General features: G+C 44.4%; 2 protein-coding genes across 3 annotated transcripts in view; one reads left to right on the top strand and one right to left on the bottom strand.

The window, feature by feature from the left end:
- The window catches only part of FAM219A (family with sequence similarity 219 member A), a 64,360-nt gene extending 58,861 nt beyond the window's left edge, over positions 1–5,499 (bottom strand). For both annotated transcript variants that reach the window (XM_035100521.2, XM_035100520.2), the window contains exon 1: positions 5,206–5,499. In XM_035100521.2, the coding sequence (XP_034956412.1) occupies positions 5,206–5,265 (60 nt within the window). In that variant the 5' untranslated portion in view covers positions 5,266–5,499. The remainder of the gene's footprint in view (positions 1–5,205) is intronic.
- A 394-nt stretch (positions 5,500–5,893) lies between these two features.
- The window catches only part of DNAI1 (dynein axonemal intermediate chain 1), a 137,098-nt gene continuing 124,584 nt past the window's right edge, over positions 5,894–18,407 (top strand). The window contains exons 1-2 of the mRNA XM_060280401.1: positions 5,894–6,053; positions 15,980–16,024. Coding sequence (XP_060136384.1) covers positions 6,021–6,053; positions 15,980–16,024 — 78 coding nt within the window. The 5' untranslated portion in view covers positions 5,894–6,020. The remainder of the gene's footprint in view (positions 6,054–15,979; positions 16,025–18,407) is intronic.

The raw sequence follows: 18,407 nt of genomic DNA on the forward strand, positions 1-18,407 counted from the left end.
TCCCTTTGAAGCATTAAAATACCAACTCCTGGCTTTCTCCACTGTCCTGATAAATCATTTTTTTGTCTACTGAATGAAGTTAACTGGTACTGCTAAAACAGTGGAGGTGGAAAAAAACAACTAATAATGAATTCATGATTTATATTATTTTTTACTGCTGATATGAGTAAATCCCGTGTTAGATTTACCCTATTCCAATATACCAACTTTTAAAAAGGAATTGCTTTACAATGAATCATAATCAATGAATACTTATTTACATGAAGATAAGACAGATTCCCAAATAATTAATTGGTTTACTGCTCACAGATTCTGAACTTGCAAATCATAATTTAGTCTAAAAATGCAGAACAGTTAAGTCTAATAATTATGTGGAATCTAAAAAAAGTATACAATATCTAGTTGTATCAAAATGTTTTCTGAACAAATATGACGACAGGAGATAATGTCATGTGTAGCAAACCCTCTTCCATCTCCTAAGACTACCTGAATTTGAGTGTTTTACTGCAGCATGCTAAAGTTTCTACATCTAAAGCAGAAAGAACAGATTAGCACTTGACAGCCTTTCCTTGGTTTTCCAATAAGGCTGAAATTTAGGCACATATATTCATGTGCAAACTGCCTCTTCTCCAGAGCTACACTTTTACACAGTTCTGAATACAGTACCTCTAGTGGACTTTGCTTACTACAACAGTTAGAGGTACAGGCCCACACCATTTACATCCAAGCTTAAATATACAGAAAACACAGTGGAAGCAACACAGAGGGGAAAACCTCACATACCAGCGGCCTAACTCTTTGCGTGCTTACATAGGAGTCCCACTGAATGCAATTAGTCTTCCTTTCCAAGTGTGCATAGGATTGCCACCACCTGCCACTTCACTTGCAAGAGCACTTGTGCCTTGATTAAGAGGTGATCTCTCTCTTCCATCTTCTGGGATGAGGAGGGGGAAGAGAGAGATACCGGTAAGAGCAAAGATGCTAAAATGTTCTGCATGGGTGGGACCAGAGAAGAGAACAAGCAATTAAGGCTTGTTACCAAAACAAGCAAGCATATGAAGTGTGCTGCCAACAAAAGAGCAGACCTGATGCTGTTAAACCAAAAGGGCATAAAGATTAGTTGCAAGCACAACACATTCCCTTTTATAGGTTCCCCATATGAGAAGGCATAGAAAAATCAAGAGCAGCCTCTAGCAACCTGCAATCATCCCTCAGGACACCGCCAGTCCTTAGGGACCATGACTTCTGCCAGCTCCTGCTTACAAAACTGGTTAAGTTCTAGAGGTTGTTCTTTCCCCCCCTTAAAGTCCTGTTTGCTTTAAGAGAAAATAGGCACACTTGCACTTTTATGCACACAAAACGCTGTATCGATGAGAAGAGGTATTTATTGACATGAAGACATTAAGGAAAGCTAAGACAGGCAACAGTGATTATATCTTATGCTTTATGAGCCACAACTAAGAGCTTCAGTTTTATCTGTTATTTGCAGAAATATCTAAAATTCATTTCTGCCTGTACTCTAAATTTCCAAGGACTGCAGATGAGAGCACGCAAGATGTTACACATAATAGAGGTTCTTATCCAGGGGCTGAAAAGCCATTTTCCAATAGCCAGAGTGAAAATGTAAAACAAAGTTCATGGAATATCAAGAGAAACCGACCACAAGGGCAGACAGCAGATGGAATATATAACATGCTTCACTGAATAGTTTGTGAATTTTGCAGTTATGGACTGGGCCCTCCGCAAAAATCATGGCATAGTTTCTTTTAAGAAGTTTTATATTCTTGTAGCAGCAAAAAATCAAAATATGGTAGTTATATTTGCTAAAGAAGCAAAATAAAACAAACCCCAACAAGGATTCCAAGGCAGGTACCAGCGTTTCTATGGGCTGCACAACACCTTATATTCTTTGAAATCTCAATTGCCACTTTATTCTCTCCTCCTTTTTTAATGTTAAAGTGTAGAATTCAACCAAGCACTAGTGATATTGTTCCATCACTTTTACAGAAATGCTATCAGAACAATCTCTCCTTTCCTCCTGCTGTACAATGTTCTGACCTTCCAGAGCAGTTTTGCAGGAGGCATGGGGGTGGAGAGGGGGTGAAACCCTATTGTGCTAGCACGAGTCCTTGCATTGGCTTCCACTAACAGAACAGGTTAGCTGAATTCAGTCAAATATGTCTACTCCACTTTTCTTTATAAATAAATTCAAAGAACCTTACAAAAACATTAAAAGTAATTACGATCAAATGATTATTATTTTTAAAAAATGATAGAACAAGGGCAGGTTAACACAAGTTTTAAAGCAGGAAGATAAAAACATCAAAGCACATTAAAACATGAACAACAACAACAAAAAGGTTTTAGCAGCATGCCTGAAGCTGAAAAGTAGAAGTGGGAAACCGCACGACTGGCAGCTGAATGAGGCCGTCCAGGCCTCTCTATCTGCTCCTGGAGACACTCTCAACATCCCTGCTTCACACAATTCTTGGGTATTTTTGCCTAGCTGGAATGTGCCGTTAAACCTCATTAATGACTGGAGTAAAAAAAAAGGAGTATAGAAAGAAACCAACTACTAGAAGAACTTCGTAAGACTAATGCTGGCCAAAGTAAGTCAAATCCCCATTTAGCATTTAACATTGCAGAGGAAAACAACACAGTATAACAGAAAATGGGAAGAAAGTTACATCCAAACAAAAGCAGAGAAGGCTTGCCAATGAAGACACATGTTCAAACTAATGATTACTGATGAGAAAGCAGGAGAAACTTCCTCTGATTCCCTAATACAGTATTCAAATGACTACTATGAGCTGTTTTTTAAACTACAAGATAGGAAATCCAAACCCAATAGGTCATTAGCTTCTCTCTTTGTATCAAATTAGTGTTTACAAACTACCTGAGAGATGACAAAGAACCCTTGATTGGAAAATGGGATAGAATCTCTTACTAATAATGTATGTACATGCAGAAAAAGAAAGTGTAGAGGATGGGGGGAAAACGATTGGAAGTACTGCAGGTGCCCAGAAACTGCAGCACACGGCCTTGTAGCAGTTTAAAATATAATGTGTAAACAATGTGAATGGCTTGGGTTTAAGAAGCATATACAAATCAGTAGGAATGAGAAACGCGTGTGTTTTTCAGGGAGTGTGTGAAGCAACTAGACTGGTAATCACTATACGGAGCAGTTAGTGAGAAAGGAGAGGGAATGCAAAGAAACCAATTTTCACCTTCTGTAAAATGAGCTACATGACATGGTGGTGACATTTTATCACCCACACAATAAGGGAATCAACCCCTGAATGGGAGGTGCACAGAAGTTGTTCTACATATGGAATCTTTGGGCGGGAGGCGGCATCTCTGAAAAGTGTTTGCCTAAGCCTCTTTCAGAACCATTTCGAGGGACAGCAACCTACCACACAGCCCTATGCTTCTAATTTAACCCATCACATCTCGCAAGGAACTCAGGCTTTGAAACAGCAACCTTTTCCTCCTATTCCACCCCTGGTCATGCAGCAAGGATATTCTCCTAAAAGCAAAAATGACTAGTGGTGATTCTCAGCATGCAAAGATTCTGAACACAGATTTGAGCACGAAGGTACAGTCAAATGGTAATAAATCTGTTCTTTCTCTTGCTGCCAGTAGATGCTACAGACATGCAATATTTATCCCTCTCCCCTACATGCTTACAAAAGGATTACGTCATCAAGCCAGCCAGACATGGACCCAAAACATCCAGTCATGTTCCGGTCCCTTCGTGCCTGCCAGTAGCACGAGAGGCCACCACAAGCCTCTTGATGAAAGGGGCCAAGAGCAAACAGATCCCTAGAGCACGATATCATCATGCCAAGAGAACAAGCTAAGGTGGGGGATCCTTCAGGAAAAGGCAGGGTAAGCAGAGCTGCAGAGAAGAAACAGCTGAGCAAACTGAGGGTAAGCAGCTTCCCTGCAACAGAAAGAGTAGTTGACAGCAAAAGGGGCTTCCCACCCCCCCTTCCTTCTACTGAGGGGTTTGAGAAACCTTAGCACAAGCAGGAGATGTTATTCCTCCTTGTGCCAGCACAGCAATGTCCCTTAAAGTGAGACCAGCCTCACCACTGCTCAAGGACAAGATTTCGTTTGAATCCTGAGAAAAATATCAGTTTTGGATTTCTGCCTCTGTTGATCTTTTAAAAATAAAATTGCCTTGACCCTGACCTTGTGCTTAGGACAGGGGCACTGGGCTCTCATCCACTGCCTCATATCTGGGGTGAGATCTCTAAGCAATGCTTCATAACAGTCTCACCGAAAACCACAAAACACCCTCCCCCCCCCAAAAAAAACAACCACTCCTGAAGAAAGCTTCTCCAGAGACCCTTGGCACTACAGTTCACCTTATGCCATACTTCTCACCTGTGCATTTGCTGGTGGGAGCAAAGGCAGGTCAATCACCCCACCATCAAAAACGCAGAGGGGTGTCAGCTTCTCAAAACTTCCTTTTGAAGGTGGGGAGCAGGAGGAGAGGAGGGGACACAGAGGAGACCTCAGTTCAAACCCTGGTCAAGTAAAAGCAACGGGGAAAGGATGTTTCTTCACCCAAAGGTGCACGGTGTGGGTGGGTGGGAGGAAGAGGAAGGATACACTTTGTGACTATTGGGGGGGGGGGGGTGCCGCGGGCGGCTGGAGAAACAGACCCCCAATAAACGACGTTCACCCCTCCCGCCCATTTTCTCTGATCACTTTCTCCTCCTTCCTTCCCCCCCCCCAGCAGTGTCCTTTACGAAGGAGGCTCCTCCGAGGCCTGGAAGGGCGTCTCCCCTCCATCCATTCCACCCCCCGCCGCCGCCAAGGCCAGGGCCGAGCCTGCCGCAGAGGTGCGGCCGCGCAACCCCGAGACCCCTTAAGGGTGGGGGTGAGAAGCCGGCGGAGGCCCTTCCTCCCACGGGACGAGAGGAGGGGAGCTTCGGGGGCGCAAAGGGCTTCTCGCGCCCTATTTTTCCCCCCACACCCCAATATTGCTCATATTGAACCGCCCTGGGTCCTGCGGGGGTGCAGGATTATTATTATTATTAATGGGGGAGAGAAAGAGCAGCAGGTGCGTGTGGTCATGTCCCCCCCCCCCCAGATAAGACGCCGGGGGTGGAAAGAAGAGGCGACTTAGCCCCCCCCCCATTATTCTTAACGGCAATGGCTCCTGAGGGGAGGGATCTCCGCCGCCCCCGGACTCACCAGCGGCTGCATCTCGGCTCTCACGGCGGGCACTTGGAAGCGGTCGATCTCTTCCATCATGGTGCCGGCAGGAGAGGGAGCCGGGCCGGGAAGGCCGAGCGTGCGGAGGGCGGGCAAGAACCGGGAGCTGGAAAAGGAGGAGGAGGAAGAGGAGGCCCGGCCACCGCCGCCTCAGTGTCGCTGGGGCTCGCCCTCCGCCACTGCCACCGCCTGCCTCATCCCCTCAGAGATGCTCCTGGCGAGGAAGGAGGAGACGCGCCGCCGCCTCAGAAAAACCCTCCACCGCCACAGCCGGTCGCGGTGACTCCGCCCTCTCAGTGCGCACGCGCGAACTCGGTAGGGGGGGGGTGAAGCGCCGCTCCGGTCCCTGGAGGCTCTCCGGCAGACTCGTCACGCGCCCCGCCCACTATATCTGCATATTCATCAGAGGGGCGGGGTCGCGTGACGAAGCAGCGCTCGCTCACCGTAGGGCTGGACCCCGCCCTCCTCAGGAGTCCTTCTCCGCCCATTGGCTCTTTGCTCCGCAGGCAGGACGCAGAGGGCGCTTCCAACTCGGGGACGGAGGGAGACGGACGGTGGACGCGGCCAATCTCAGGCGGGCGCGCCTTCTCGTCAATCTCTGTGGTCGAAAGGAGCGGCCGCGGCGGCTATGGAACCCACTTCCGTTTGGTTGCCATGGATGCCGAGATCAACTTCCGGCAGGTGGTCGACGAAAGCCGGGCGTAAAAAGAAAGAGAGGAGGATTTGAAATAGTAAAGAAAGAGAGTCGGGAGACCACCGCCGGCCATTGACGCGGAGGGAGGAGAGCCGCAGATATGCCCCCGAAAGAGGTTTTCAAGCGCAGGCAGGTGAGAAAAGGGAAGGCGGGAGGGAAGGAAGGAAGGGGGGGTCGGTCGTGACGTCACCAGCCGCACTTGCCCCCCCTGTGATTGTTGTTGTTGTTGTTGTTGTCATTGTCATACTCTCCAATGAAAATAGGGATGTCCCATTCCATAATAATAATTTTACTCTGGGCAGTTTCCAAAAGATATAAAAACATAATTAAACATTATTATATTTAATAATAATATTATATCATATTATATTATATTGTTGTGGTTTAGTCGTTTAGTCGTGTCCTACTCTTCGTGACCCCATGGACCATAGCATGCCAGGCACTCTTGTCTTGCACTGCCTCCCGCAGTTTGGTCAAACTCATGTTTGTAGCTTCGAGAACACTGTCCAACCATCTCGTCCTCTGTCGTCCCCTTCTCCTAGTGCCCTCAATCTTTCCCAACATCAGGGTCTTTTCCAGGGAGTCTTCTCTTCTCATGAGGTGGCCAAAGTATTGGAGCCTCAGCTTCACAATCTGTCCTTCCAGTGATAATATAATATAATTTAAAAAAAACCCTTCCCTAGGCAGGATTGCCTTCAGATGGCTCGGGAGTCAGATAACTCCATACCCTCCAATATTTCTCTCATGAAAATAGGGGCATCCTAAGGAAGATTGGGACATCCCAGGATCAATTCAGAAACCAGGACGGCTTCTCTAAATCAGGGACGTCCCTGGGAAATAGGGACACTTGGAGATCTGTGTTGTTGTTTTTAATTTAATGTTGTTAAATTATTCCATTTCTATTATTTGATCTATTATTTAAATTTCTCCCCTTCATCTAAGGCTCACAGAGTGGTTTGCAATATAAAAATGCAAAAAATACTAAAGATATGTAACGAAGATGCCTGGCAAGCGTCTTTGGGGAGAGCATCCCACAAATGGGAAGCCACCACAGAAAAGGCCCTCTGGGACTTCTCATGGGATGAGGTAACTGTTGGGTGGATTTGTAGCTGGTTTCTCATCATCCTGGGAAAAAGTTACAACAGAGGTGCTTCAGGGTTCTGTCCTGGGCCTGTTGTTGCTCAACGTATAAAAAGACTTGGATGAAAGAATTGAAGGGATGCGTATCCAATCTATAGATGATACCAAACTGGGGGTGGGGGTAGCTAATGCCCCAGAAGACAGCAACGGGATTCAGGAGGACTTTAACAGATTGGAGAACTGGCCCGAAACTAAAATTCAATAGGGACAGATGTAATGCTCTGCACTTAGGCAGGAAGAACCAACTGCACAATTATAGAATGGGGGGACACCTGGCTTGACAGTGGTCTGAGTTTCCTTGAGAAAAATCACATTTTGTGAGTCTTACTGACTACTAGTATTTTGCCAGGTGATCAAAGGTCACAGATATAGTGATTTGCCTCCTACAGCACTTAAGGTTCCCACATGACCCTTTCCACCTTTTCTCTTAATAATACGGGTGAGAGGAATATCAACAGCACTCCCATCCCGTGGTGTTCCTCATCCTCTCATGGAGGGGACAGCCCATGGCCAGGGTGATCTCTTAAGGGGGAGGGGTGTCATAAAAAAGGACAAAAAGTGGTGCTGATCTGCATAAAATGTGCACCTATTTCAATTTATATGCATTTATTAATTATTTATTCGTTGCACTTATATCTCACTTTTTCCTCCGAGAAGCTCAAGGTGTCATATGTAGTTCTCCCTCTTCTTCACTTAAACCCCAAAACAGCAACCCTGTGAGGTAGGTTAGTCTGAGAGAAGCAGATGCTGTACCGCAAGGTCACCAGGAGAGCTTCATGGTCAAGTGGGGATTTGAGCCCTAGTCTCTCACAAGTCTTAGTTTGGCACTCTAACCACTATGCCACACTGGCTAACTATAGAGAGATACATTTAGAAATAACTCAGTTTAGATGGAAATGCGACCCACCTCACCCAGGTTTTGAATTGATTTAATATTTGTATTCCGTTTTTCCAACAACAAATATATTTTGTCTCTTGAGTGTTGGATTAGCATAGATGTACTTCACTTTCAGTTTTATTCAGTAGTTGCAGGTGTGGAGATGTGTGTGTGCGTGCGCGCATGCAACTACCTTGTAATGTTCTCTATCATTATAAAGCACAACAATCCTCTATTATCAATTGCCTTTCATCTGGGTTTGCTGTCGCCCCAAGGTAGACTCAGATTTGGACAACTCACAGGTCACCCCACTCCAAAGAGGGAAGGGCTCAACACCTCCTCTACTATACCTTCCTGGTCTTGGGATGACTGCCTTATACCTTCTGCTTCGAAGTCACGTAGGAGTATGTGACTCCAGAATCAGCTACAGACCCTTTAAGGGTTGCAGACAGCTCTTCCAGGGGGCGGAGCCATCATAAAGGGGCAGCTTCTGGCTGGTCTTTTGCTGAGAACAACTGTAGTTCAGCCTGTAAGGAGCACAAGGAGCTGACCAGGGTCCTTGATTGGCAGATCAGAATCCTGGACAGCTCCAAGGAGACCCTGCAGGCTTAGATATGGAATGCTGTACTGTACAGTACATATTTCTCAAAGGACTTGCATCATCCAAAGAAAACCTTTAGGCTTTCTCTTGCTCTAATGTACTGGATTGCCTGACAGTCCTTTTATGTCTGCCCCAGCAAAACTGAAGGCAAAAAGAATTTCTGGAATGACCTCAAATAATACATTCAACTGCTCTAATGGTTCATCTGCCAAAAGTCACATTTGCTTGAACATACAGTAAAGGATCAATTTAGATCGGTTTGTTGATGCTGCACATTGTCAAATGAATGGTGCCTTTCAAACTACCCTGGTTGATTGGTTTTGGGATCATGAAAACTAATGACTCAGACAAACTTTGATTCAATGGTGTATGAATCATATCTGTGAAACATAAGCAAAGTGTTGCAAGGAAGTTTTACAGAAAATGTGAGCAGTCTCCCAAGACTATAGTCATAACCCAGCAGGTGGTTACAGAGATGCCTGCTATTTCTAGAGGTTTATAAAACTATCTTCCAAAAGTTCAATGACAGCTCTGTGTGTCTCAGGCAGCAGATTTAAGCACACTGGTGAATAGGGGGTGATTTAGCTGCTCTGCTAGTAGCCGCTGCAGGGAACACTAAGAATTGCATTTCTTCTGCTTGTTATAGTAGCCTTTCACTGGAAATTTAAAACAGGATTAGGAAATGGGCTACCTGCCGGGTTTAAGTACACACCAGCCTTTGCTTTTTCCAAAGACACAGCAATAAGGACAGAAAGATAAAGTGCTGTTACCAGGCAGGATGCGTCTAAGATTGTATCTGCATTCCCTACTGCCACCACTGCTCTGACAGAACAGGAGGTGGGATGAAGAGATTGCAAGTTGCAATACCCAGTTCTGAAATGGTGTGGAATGGAAGAACCTGGAGCTGGTATTACTCCTGACCCATGTGCATACTGACATAGCAACACTCTTATTTGAAACCAGTGGTTCAGTTCACACCAGTATGAAGCCCATTTATGGTCCCAGGGTGATTTACAAACATATCACAGTTAAATCAATTTGCATTAAAACCAATGAAAATAAAACAGCAAAACAACTCATGACAAAAATAAATAAATCAGCAGCTCAGGACAGCAATTCAGAAGGAGGGAAAGGCCTAACTGAAGAGGTGGCCTTAATGTGCAGTGAGGGTGCAGAACACACCACGAGGGAGGTCATTCCACAGCCTGGGGCTCACCGGAGAGAAGGCCCATGAAACACTTACATGGAGTTTTAGCCTGTCAGAATTTCCCTCCCTCTGACATGATTTCCTTAAGAAATGAAGTTTATTGATTAAAAGCAGAAAATAATATAGACTCGTCATCAAAGAAATAAAAGGCAATTTGCTGCTTCTGATAACTTACATTTGGTGATGATAGAGCAGGACTTTTGAACCTAACTTGTTCAGGTTTCTCTTAATTGATTCTCTGGTAAACAATCAGACTCTTGCTTCTCAAACTAATAACTCTGGGAGTCAATTAAGACTGGGCAGAAAGCCAAGTTCTGCCAGAGACATAGCAACTACTCTCTCATTGGTTGAAGGTCAGCACTGAACTCTGTTATTAAGGAATGCTAGCACATTTGTTCTGTGTGGTGGTGTAGGTGAGAGTTAGAAGGAGACGTGTTGTATCAGATGGTTGAGAGAGAGAGAGAGTAAGGATTTGTTTTGTTTTGCTTTGCATATAGAAACTCTGTTTTTCTTTTATTTAATAAATCCTGTATATAGTTATTCTGCGTCCAGACGTCTAGTCATTGAAACCTCTGGAAGTTTCCATGTTGTGCAGCGATACTCGGCTACGTTTGGGCTAAAGCAGCTAGAGCTACGCCTGACACTTTATCAAAATTCTAAGAGTTCCTAAGAAGGCTCAGACACACATTCTTCCTCTGCCTCATTGGTAAAAACACTGCTTGGTTTTTCATTCTGTGTTGCCGGTAGGGAACTCTCTCCAACTTTCTCTGGCAACTGTTGGAATGCTGCCATGGAAGTGTCCCAGGGATACTGCATTGGGTTGATACACACACACACACACACACACACACACACACCCATGCCATAGCATCATTCTGGAGCAACACTTTGTCTGTGCTGATTGCAGGGGAACTCAAATAGCTACCAACCAGTACTCTTTTCGGCCGCACCCTGCCTAGTTGCTCACCCATCCTATTCCCACCTCCACCGTACATCCTATCACCAATCCTCTGACTGCTGAGCCACCCAATAGGCTCACCCAGAACCAGCTCAAACTTTGGGAAAGAAAAGTGCAGGAGAATTGAGGGCCTGATGACAGGTATGAGAGAAGGAGAAAGGACCTGGTAATAGGGGAGGAATAGAGGGGGTTGCCCAGGGCCCCCACAAAACTGGAATTGGCTTCCCTGGGAAATGTAGTTTTCCTGGGGTATTTTAACTCTTCTGCATGGACATCACGTCCATGGAAACCATATGGTCTTTAGCTCCATACTTTCCAGAAATATTGGTGTCCACGTAATGATCCAGCTGGTGGCCTGGGAAACTACAGTTCCCGCTGTCTCTGGCACTAGGTATGCTGCCACAGCAGTGTTCCAGCAGGTACCAGAGTGGAAGGTGGGTGAGGCCCTCCAGCTGCCACTGCTGCTTGTATAAAACCACCAAAATTTCCTGCTGCCACTACCACAAAGTCAGATACATGGGAAAGGTGTTTGGAGCAAGCTGCAGGGTGCATGGATGTGGGCTCGGGAAGCTCACAGAGATTGGAGTAGGTGTTTGGATTGCATCGCATTCTCTCTCTCTTTTTTTAAAAAAATATTTTTTATTAATTTTCGCATACAACATATTCCATTATCAAACATTTGGGCTCATTACATTCATTACCTTTACAAATTCTCCACAATTCTCAAATAAAAATTCAACTTAATATAGTAATAATAACAACAACAGCTCTTAAAATTCAAACCTAAAGTTACAAAAATTCCCGATGATCGACTTCCACACTACTTTCTTCTGCTATTTTTAGATTCCTATATAACATTCCTTATCGTTTCAGTCGGATTGCATCGCATTCTCAGTAGTGTTACTGCGAGTGTGACCATGTCCAAATTAGCCTTAGAATAAGCCGAGTTATTTCTATCTCTCTCTTTAGAAGGAGCAACAGCTTGGTTGGCTGAGCTCGGATCTGAACTGAGCCATCTGTATTTCACCTTTCACTCCTTCCCATTTTTCTCCTGTCTTCTTTGAAGTACGGTAGCTGCCTCTTTTTGTCCTGGCACTTCCTTCCTTTCTGCCTGCTCTGCCACTCTCTGGATTCTCTGGTTTTAATGGAGCTGCTTTTGCTGTGTTACTTTTTCTGTATTTTTCCTGCATTTAAGATTTTGGTTTACCGCATGGTTTATTTCTGGCCTGTTGACCATAATAAACAGAGGATGACAATGGTTCTGAGCATCCCAGCCAGTGGCAGCCAAAGGCCACTCGGTCTGCCCAACCTTTCTTGACATAAGAGCCGTTCTCAGCAGTAACTCCCAGAGGCTTTATTGTCCCTAAGTCTCTGTTCAAGGCATTTTGGTATAGACAGCGATGCTAATATATTATTTATTCAGAACCTATAATTAGCTAACAGGGAAAACTTGGCAGTATATTCTGAAAAGTATGTTTTTATAGACACGTTTTTATCTCTCAAACCTGTAAGTAATGCTTTATGTTACAACATTATGCATATTTTATGGATTGCCATATTCCCTGCTGCAACTGCTGTTATCTATTCCAAGCCTTTGCAAATAAAACAGGATGAACTGAACAGATGAACTGAACAGGACTAAGCATGCAACTTTGCTGGGTTTAAAGCAGCTGACGTTTATATGTCCTGAGGAGTGCTTTCTTTCAAGATGGAAGCCCAGGAAGATCGCAGGATCTATAGCTTTGTTGGCTGCGGCTCTGAGATTACTTACTTCTTTTGACTTCAGTATACTTCAGGGAGAGTGCTCAGGATTTAAAAGCTTTCAAGATCACCTCTAGGTGTCTTGAAGCCCAAAGAGAACATATTTCATGCCTAATGGCCGAATCCCATCCCCGGCTTTAGCCAAGGTTGGTGCCTCAGCAAACACAGAGATATTTAATATGAGGCAAGCTTTCTGCCTGTATGGCAGAGCTTTCCAAACTGTGTGTTGCAACACGTTAGTGTGTCAGCTGCAATGTATAGGTGTGTTGTGTGAACGCTCCTGCCGGGGCTGGAAACAGGTTTATATAACCTCCGGTTTGCTAGTAAAACCGAATTACTGTGTCACAAAATGACGCATGTCTAAAAAGTGTGTCACCAACACGAAATGTTTGGAAAGCTCTGCTGTATGGGTTTGCACTGGTTCCAGGCAAATGGAAGAGGAAACCTATGGCTTTTGAATTCTATGCTGCAGTCCACACGTGGCCTTTCCTGTTTTGTGGCTGTTGCATTCCACGCATGGGCCTCTTCAAGGCACTGGGTATCAGCATCAGGGATAGGGGGCAACTCCCAGCACCTAAGCAAGGTGATGAGGGGCCCTGTGAGCTTGACAAACCTTGTGTAAACTTTCCTTATGGTTTGGATTTTTTTGGGTGGAGTAAAATTGAATTATTTCCTGTTTTAAATGCCAGCATGTCATGAAACAGTTTCTCCTCATCTGACACTAAAATTGCTCAGCCCCTTGGTTGCTCATCATGAGAGATACAGTTTGCACAAAACAGCAGAGGAGGCTGTAAACCTCTACCAAAGTTGTACCACTTTAGAATATGGCTACATACACACTACACATTTAAAGCACATTCTTTCTCCACCCGCTGCCCCCATGACTTCCCAAGAACTGTAGCTTTTCAACAAGGCTTTTAAGTTGAGATCTTTCCCAGTCTGGATCTGTATTGGAATTGTTTTAAATAATTTGAAAGGATTTTTTTTTTAAAAAAAAAAAATCTCTTGTTTGCTGCCCTGGGCTCTTTTTATTGGAAGGGCAGGATATCAATTTAATAAATAATACACAGTTCACCCCTCACAGAGGTGCGATCTGCAGCAGCCTTAACAAATAATATTTCCCAGGACTCTTTGGGGAAGGGGTATGCTTTAAATGTTTGGAGGGATGAAGAGTTGTTTCAGAAAGTGCAGGTCTTGTCCAAATGAGGACAAAAAGACAAACTTTGGCAAAAGAAATTCAAGCAGACAAAAAGGGTTGCAGGTGAAGAAAGAGAATTTCAGGAGCAGGTATAGTTTTATATAGCAGGGTTTAAAATTAAGTGAATTCTGCATATAATTCATGCAGTGAATTCTGCATGTTCATTCTCTTTAACTTATATGCAGAATTCATCATGCGAAAGGCTGGACTAGATGAATCCCAAGACGGAATTAAGATTGCCGGAAGAAATATCAACAACCTCAAGTATGCAGATGACACAACCTTGATGGCAGAAAGTGAGGAGGAATTAAAGAACCTTTTAATGAGGGTGAAAGAGGAGAGCGCAAAATATGGTCTGAAGCTCAACATCAAAAAAACCAAGATCATGGCCACTGGTCCCAGCACCTCCTGGCAAATAGAAGGGGAAGAAATGGAGGCAGTGAGAGATTTTACTTTCTTGGGTTCCATGATCACTGCAGATGGTGACAGCAGTCACGAAATTAAAAGACGCCTGCTTCTTGGGAGAAAAGCAATGACAAACCTAGACAACATCTTAAAAAGCAGAGACATTACCTTGCCAACAAAGGTCCGTATAGTTAAAGCTATGGTTTTCCCACTAGTGATGTATGGAAGTGAGAGCTGGACCATAAAGAAGGCTGATCGCCGAAGAATTGATGCTTTTGAATTTTGGTGCTGGAGGAGACTCTTGAGAGTCCCATGGACTGCAAGAAGATAAAACCTATCCATTCTGAAGGAAATCAGCCCTGAGTGCTCACTGGAAGGACAGATCGTGAAGCTGAGGCTCCAATGCTTTGGCCACCTCATGAGAAGAGAAGACTCCCTGGAAAAAGACCCTGATGTTGGGAAAGATGGAGGGCACTAGGAGAAGGGGGCGACAGAGGACGAGATGGCTGGACAGTGTTCTCGAAGCTACGAACATGAGTTTGACCAAGCTGCGGGAGGCAGTGGAAGACAGGAGTGCCTGGCGTGCTATGGTCCATGGGGTCACGAAGAGTCGGACACGACTAAACAACAACAAAATTAAGTGGCCCCACCTCCTGTAATCTGAATTGGTACAGTCCAGGTACAAGTTTGCCATTTCATCTGGTGTTTGTGAGATGCGAACCAGACCAGAGATTTAGGGCTGAATTGCTTTTTGCTGCATGTCCATTCTCTTCTTATGTGTAGCTTTGCTTTTAGGTCTTCCCCCCATATAGTTAAAACAAATTTACTGAAATTTACTTGATTGCATTTTATGTCAAGTTAATTGAAATATGTGTAACTGCCCAAAACAATTAGCTTCCAATTGTCTTGTCAATGCCTTTCCTGCCAGATAAATACTTTTATAGACTCATCTGTGGAGGCTAATAGCAGCCAGGCTTTGTTTCATGCTTTAAATTAGCAATTTGCTGGTTGAATTGGGTCTAAATTAATCTGTGCTTTGGAAATCTCTTATCAATTGTATTCCCTAAATCCCATTAAACTAGCATCCACTATGCTCATTGTACAAGAAAATGATCATGACCATTTCTCTTCCCCCATGTGAACAGAGGGCCTTTTATTTCATTTGGCACTCAGATCATTGTAGAATATTCTGTGCAGCTTGGTCTCGTGGATTATTATAATGTGACCCTTTCGTAGGCCAAAATATCAGGCCTGCTTGATGGTTGTCTTCAGCGCTTTTTCCATTAAAAATGTTTAGGGGTCCTCTCATTTTCCTACTCATATTGAAATACTGCCCCTCAATGAGGCCAAACTTAGATTCACAAAATGTTTAGGGGCATGCGTCCCCCCAGAAAAAAAGCACAAATTGTCATCCTCAATATGCATATTATCGTATTTACATGAATCTAATGCACACCTCAGTTTTCAAAACCTTGAAACCAAAAAAGTATTTGCTGGCAAATATTAATGCGCCATCAAATCTAATGCACACCCTAAAAGGCCCCAAAAAGGTGTGCGTTACATCCGAGTAAATCTCGGTATATCTGGGCAATAACAGTGGGGTTTATCAGGCTGGAGGTGTGGCAGCTCTTTCCTCTCTGAAAGTTTCTGTTCCTTTCCAGAACTGAAATTACAATGCCAAGTCCTCTTCTGCTTATTTTTATCAGCAAACATGTACCAGTATGGATTCATGTGTTTCAGTAGATAATGAAAGACACAGAAAAGTTTTTTTTGAATATTTTCTGTGGAATGAACAGGGATCTCTGGCTAAAGTAGCCATTCTTGACAACTGTTCCTAGTTCTTCTTTGATTGCCAAAGGACCTTGTGTAAAATTTGACCATGTTTGACCACATCTTTATGTTTTGTTTCTAGAGCCAGCCTACACTTAAACCTTCCAAATCAACTATAAGGAGACGGGTAAGAGATTCAATTCTAAAGTCATTTTCTTGCAACTCAGGGCAGCAATCTTAATGGATTTTTTGTTTGTTTGTTTTGGAAAATGGGTGTGTTTAAAATGGCAGACTTGGGAGAGAGCTGGATTAAATTTCTTTTGTGCACTACCTGTAGCACCTGAATGAATTTACTAGGGAATAGACCTCACTGATTTAAATGGAAATACATAAAGGAAATAGCTGTAACTGTGGGTATTCAGAATGCGACCTTTAGATTGCAAGAGGCAAAAGTGGGCAGAGCCATGGATGTGACTCTTACTTTTGGAAGGAATGTCATTCCAGTCGTGCAAAAGTCAGAGGCTTTTACACCCCCACACAACATATGCCTCTCTTCACCCTGCATCCAGGATGAAGGTTCAGCCAGCAGAGGCATTATCAGATTTCAACCAGTTGGCAGCAGTTGAGGACAGTGTGGGGCAGGACCAGTGAGGGCTATGAGGTGAGGGGTGGGGAGAGGAGCTGTGTCCTGGGGAGGCCCAAAGCATCCTTCACAGATCTGGCCACTTCAGTACTTTGGAAAAGAAAGAAAATATGAAAAATCACAGAGGTGCAGGATGAATATTTTATATTAGCAAGCCTAGAGTATCTGAAAGCAGGGTGACATATGATCAATTAGGGTGATGTCTTTTTAAAAACCTCATTTCCTTGTATCATAATTTGATGAGCTCTCATTAAAGATTAGACAAAATCTTACTTTCAAAGAGATTTGATTTAAAAAACCTCACGCATAAAATGATTTTTTAAAAAAATATTTATCAGTTTTTTTTATCATTTTTGAAGTCACTGTAAGCAGATATAAAATTGAACCCAAGCTTTAGAGTCACATATATACAACATTATATAGGGTCATCAAACACACAAGGAAGCTTTTTTTAGCTGCAGTAACAGTATATACGCCACTAGAGGATGATGTTTTGCTGCCTCTCCTGTAGGTTCTTTTCCCAGCATGCCCGGCAGGGTCTGCTGGCTGAGTTTTGAGGTCCCAAAAAGGGGCTTTTATCTTGCGCAGGTGTGACATTTGTATACCCTATGTTGCTAAGAACACTCCCCATTGTGGAATGTGGTGTTGTGTCCAAATTTGATACGAAATATATATAGAATTGTTAATACAATTTTATGAAATGGTAAAACGGCATACAAAAAAAAATTTAAAACGGTTTGTGCGTAACCTTTTTAAATATTTCAATGGAACATACCTCATTTTAGTCATTAATAGGCAAAAGTTCATCCATTTGTGCTACAGGAAATAATTTTTGAGGAAAAAAAAATGAAAAAGTCATCACCCTAAGATCATCCCAGCATGTTTTGAGTATCAGTCTTCTTCAAGGCATTCCCTATAACTATTATCCTGTCCAAATACACAATGAGGGAGGAGGCAAGCTTTCTCCCTAAAGATGTATAGGAAATATAATAAACAAAAGGTGAATTAATGGTCTAAATTCCAATCCTTCGATTGTTGGCACACCTTGCAGGCAAGAAGGAGGAAAGAGGAAGGGCATTCTCGGGGGTTTTCTTCAGCTGGAACTCACCTGTACTCAGTTCCGGCTCCTCTTTTTCTAGAAAAATAGCACTAGGCATTCTTCTTCCTCCTCTTATTCTTCCTGTAGCATTCCCATTTCAGAGGAACATACCCTGAGAGAGAACTAGCTAACTCTGGGGTGGAGAATTTTTGGTCCTCCATTTCGTTGATGGATTAAAACTCATATCCCCCCAGACCATTGGCCATGCTGCTAGGGTGAATGGGAGCTGCTGGGGGCGTGGAGCCAGGGGTGTAGCAAGGGGGGGCGATGGGGGCGGGGTGCCCCAGGTTCCACTCTGGGGAGGGTGACATTCGGCGCACACACACCCCGCGAGCGAGCAGCCAGCTGCCGCCCGGTAAAAGCCTTGCTTGGCGGCTGGCTGCTCGCTCACTTGCTCGGCGCGCACTTTGCTTCTTCCTGCTGGGGCGAAGGCAAGGGGCGGGCCAGGGAGGGACATCAGCAGCGGCCGCTGACGCCCCTCCCTGGCCTGCTCCTCGCCCAGGAACAAGCAAAGCATGCACCAAGCTGGTGAGCGAGCAAGCTGCAGAGCAAGGCTTTTTCAAAAACCTCGCTTCGCAGCTTGCTTGCGGCTTGCCGGCAACGTCACTCTAGCGCCGGGATCCTCTGCTCGCGGCTCCACGAGCGGAGGATCCCTGGTGGCAGCATCCCCGTACGGCGCTGGGGTTTGCCGGCAGCTCCACTGCGTAGTGCACATGTGTGGAGCCGCTGCATAGCACACATGCATTGTGTGAGTATGATGCATGCATTATGTGCGGTGACTCCACGCATGCATGCTGTGTGGCGATGCCCCGCTCCTGGGTGCATGCC

This window comes from Zootoca vivipara, chromosome 11 (genome assembly GCF_963506605.1).
Source record: "Zootoca vivipara chromosome 11, rZooViv1.1, whole genome shotgun sequence".
NCBI classification, from domain to species: Eukaryota; Metazoa; Chordata; class Lepidosauria; order Squamata; family Lacertidae; genus Zootoca; species Zootoca vivipara.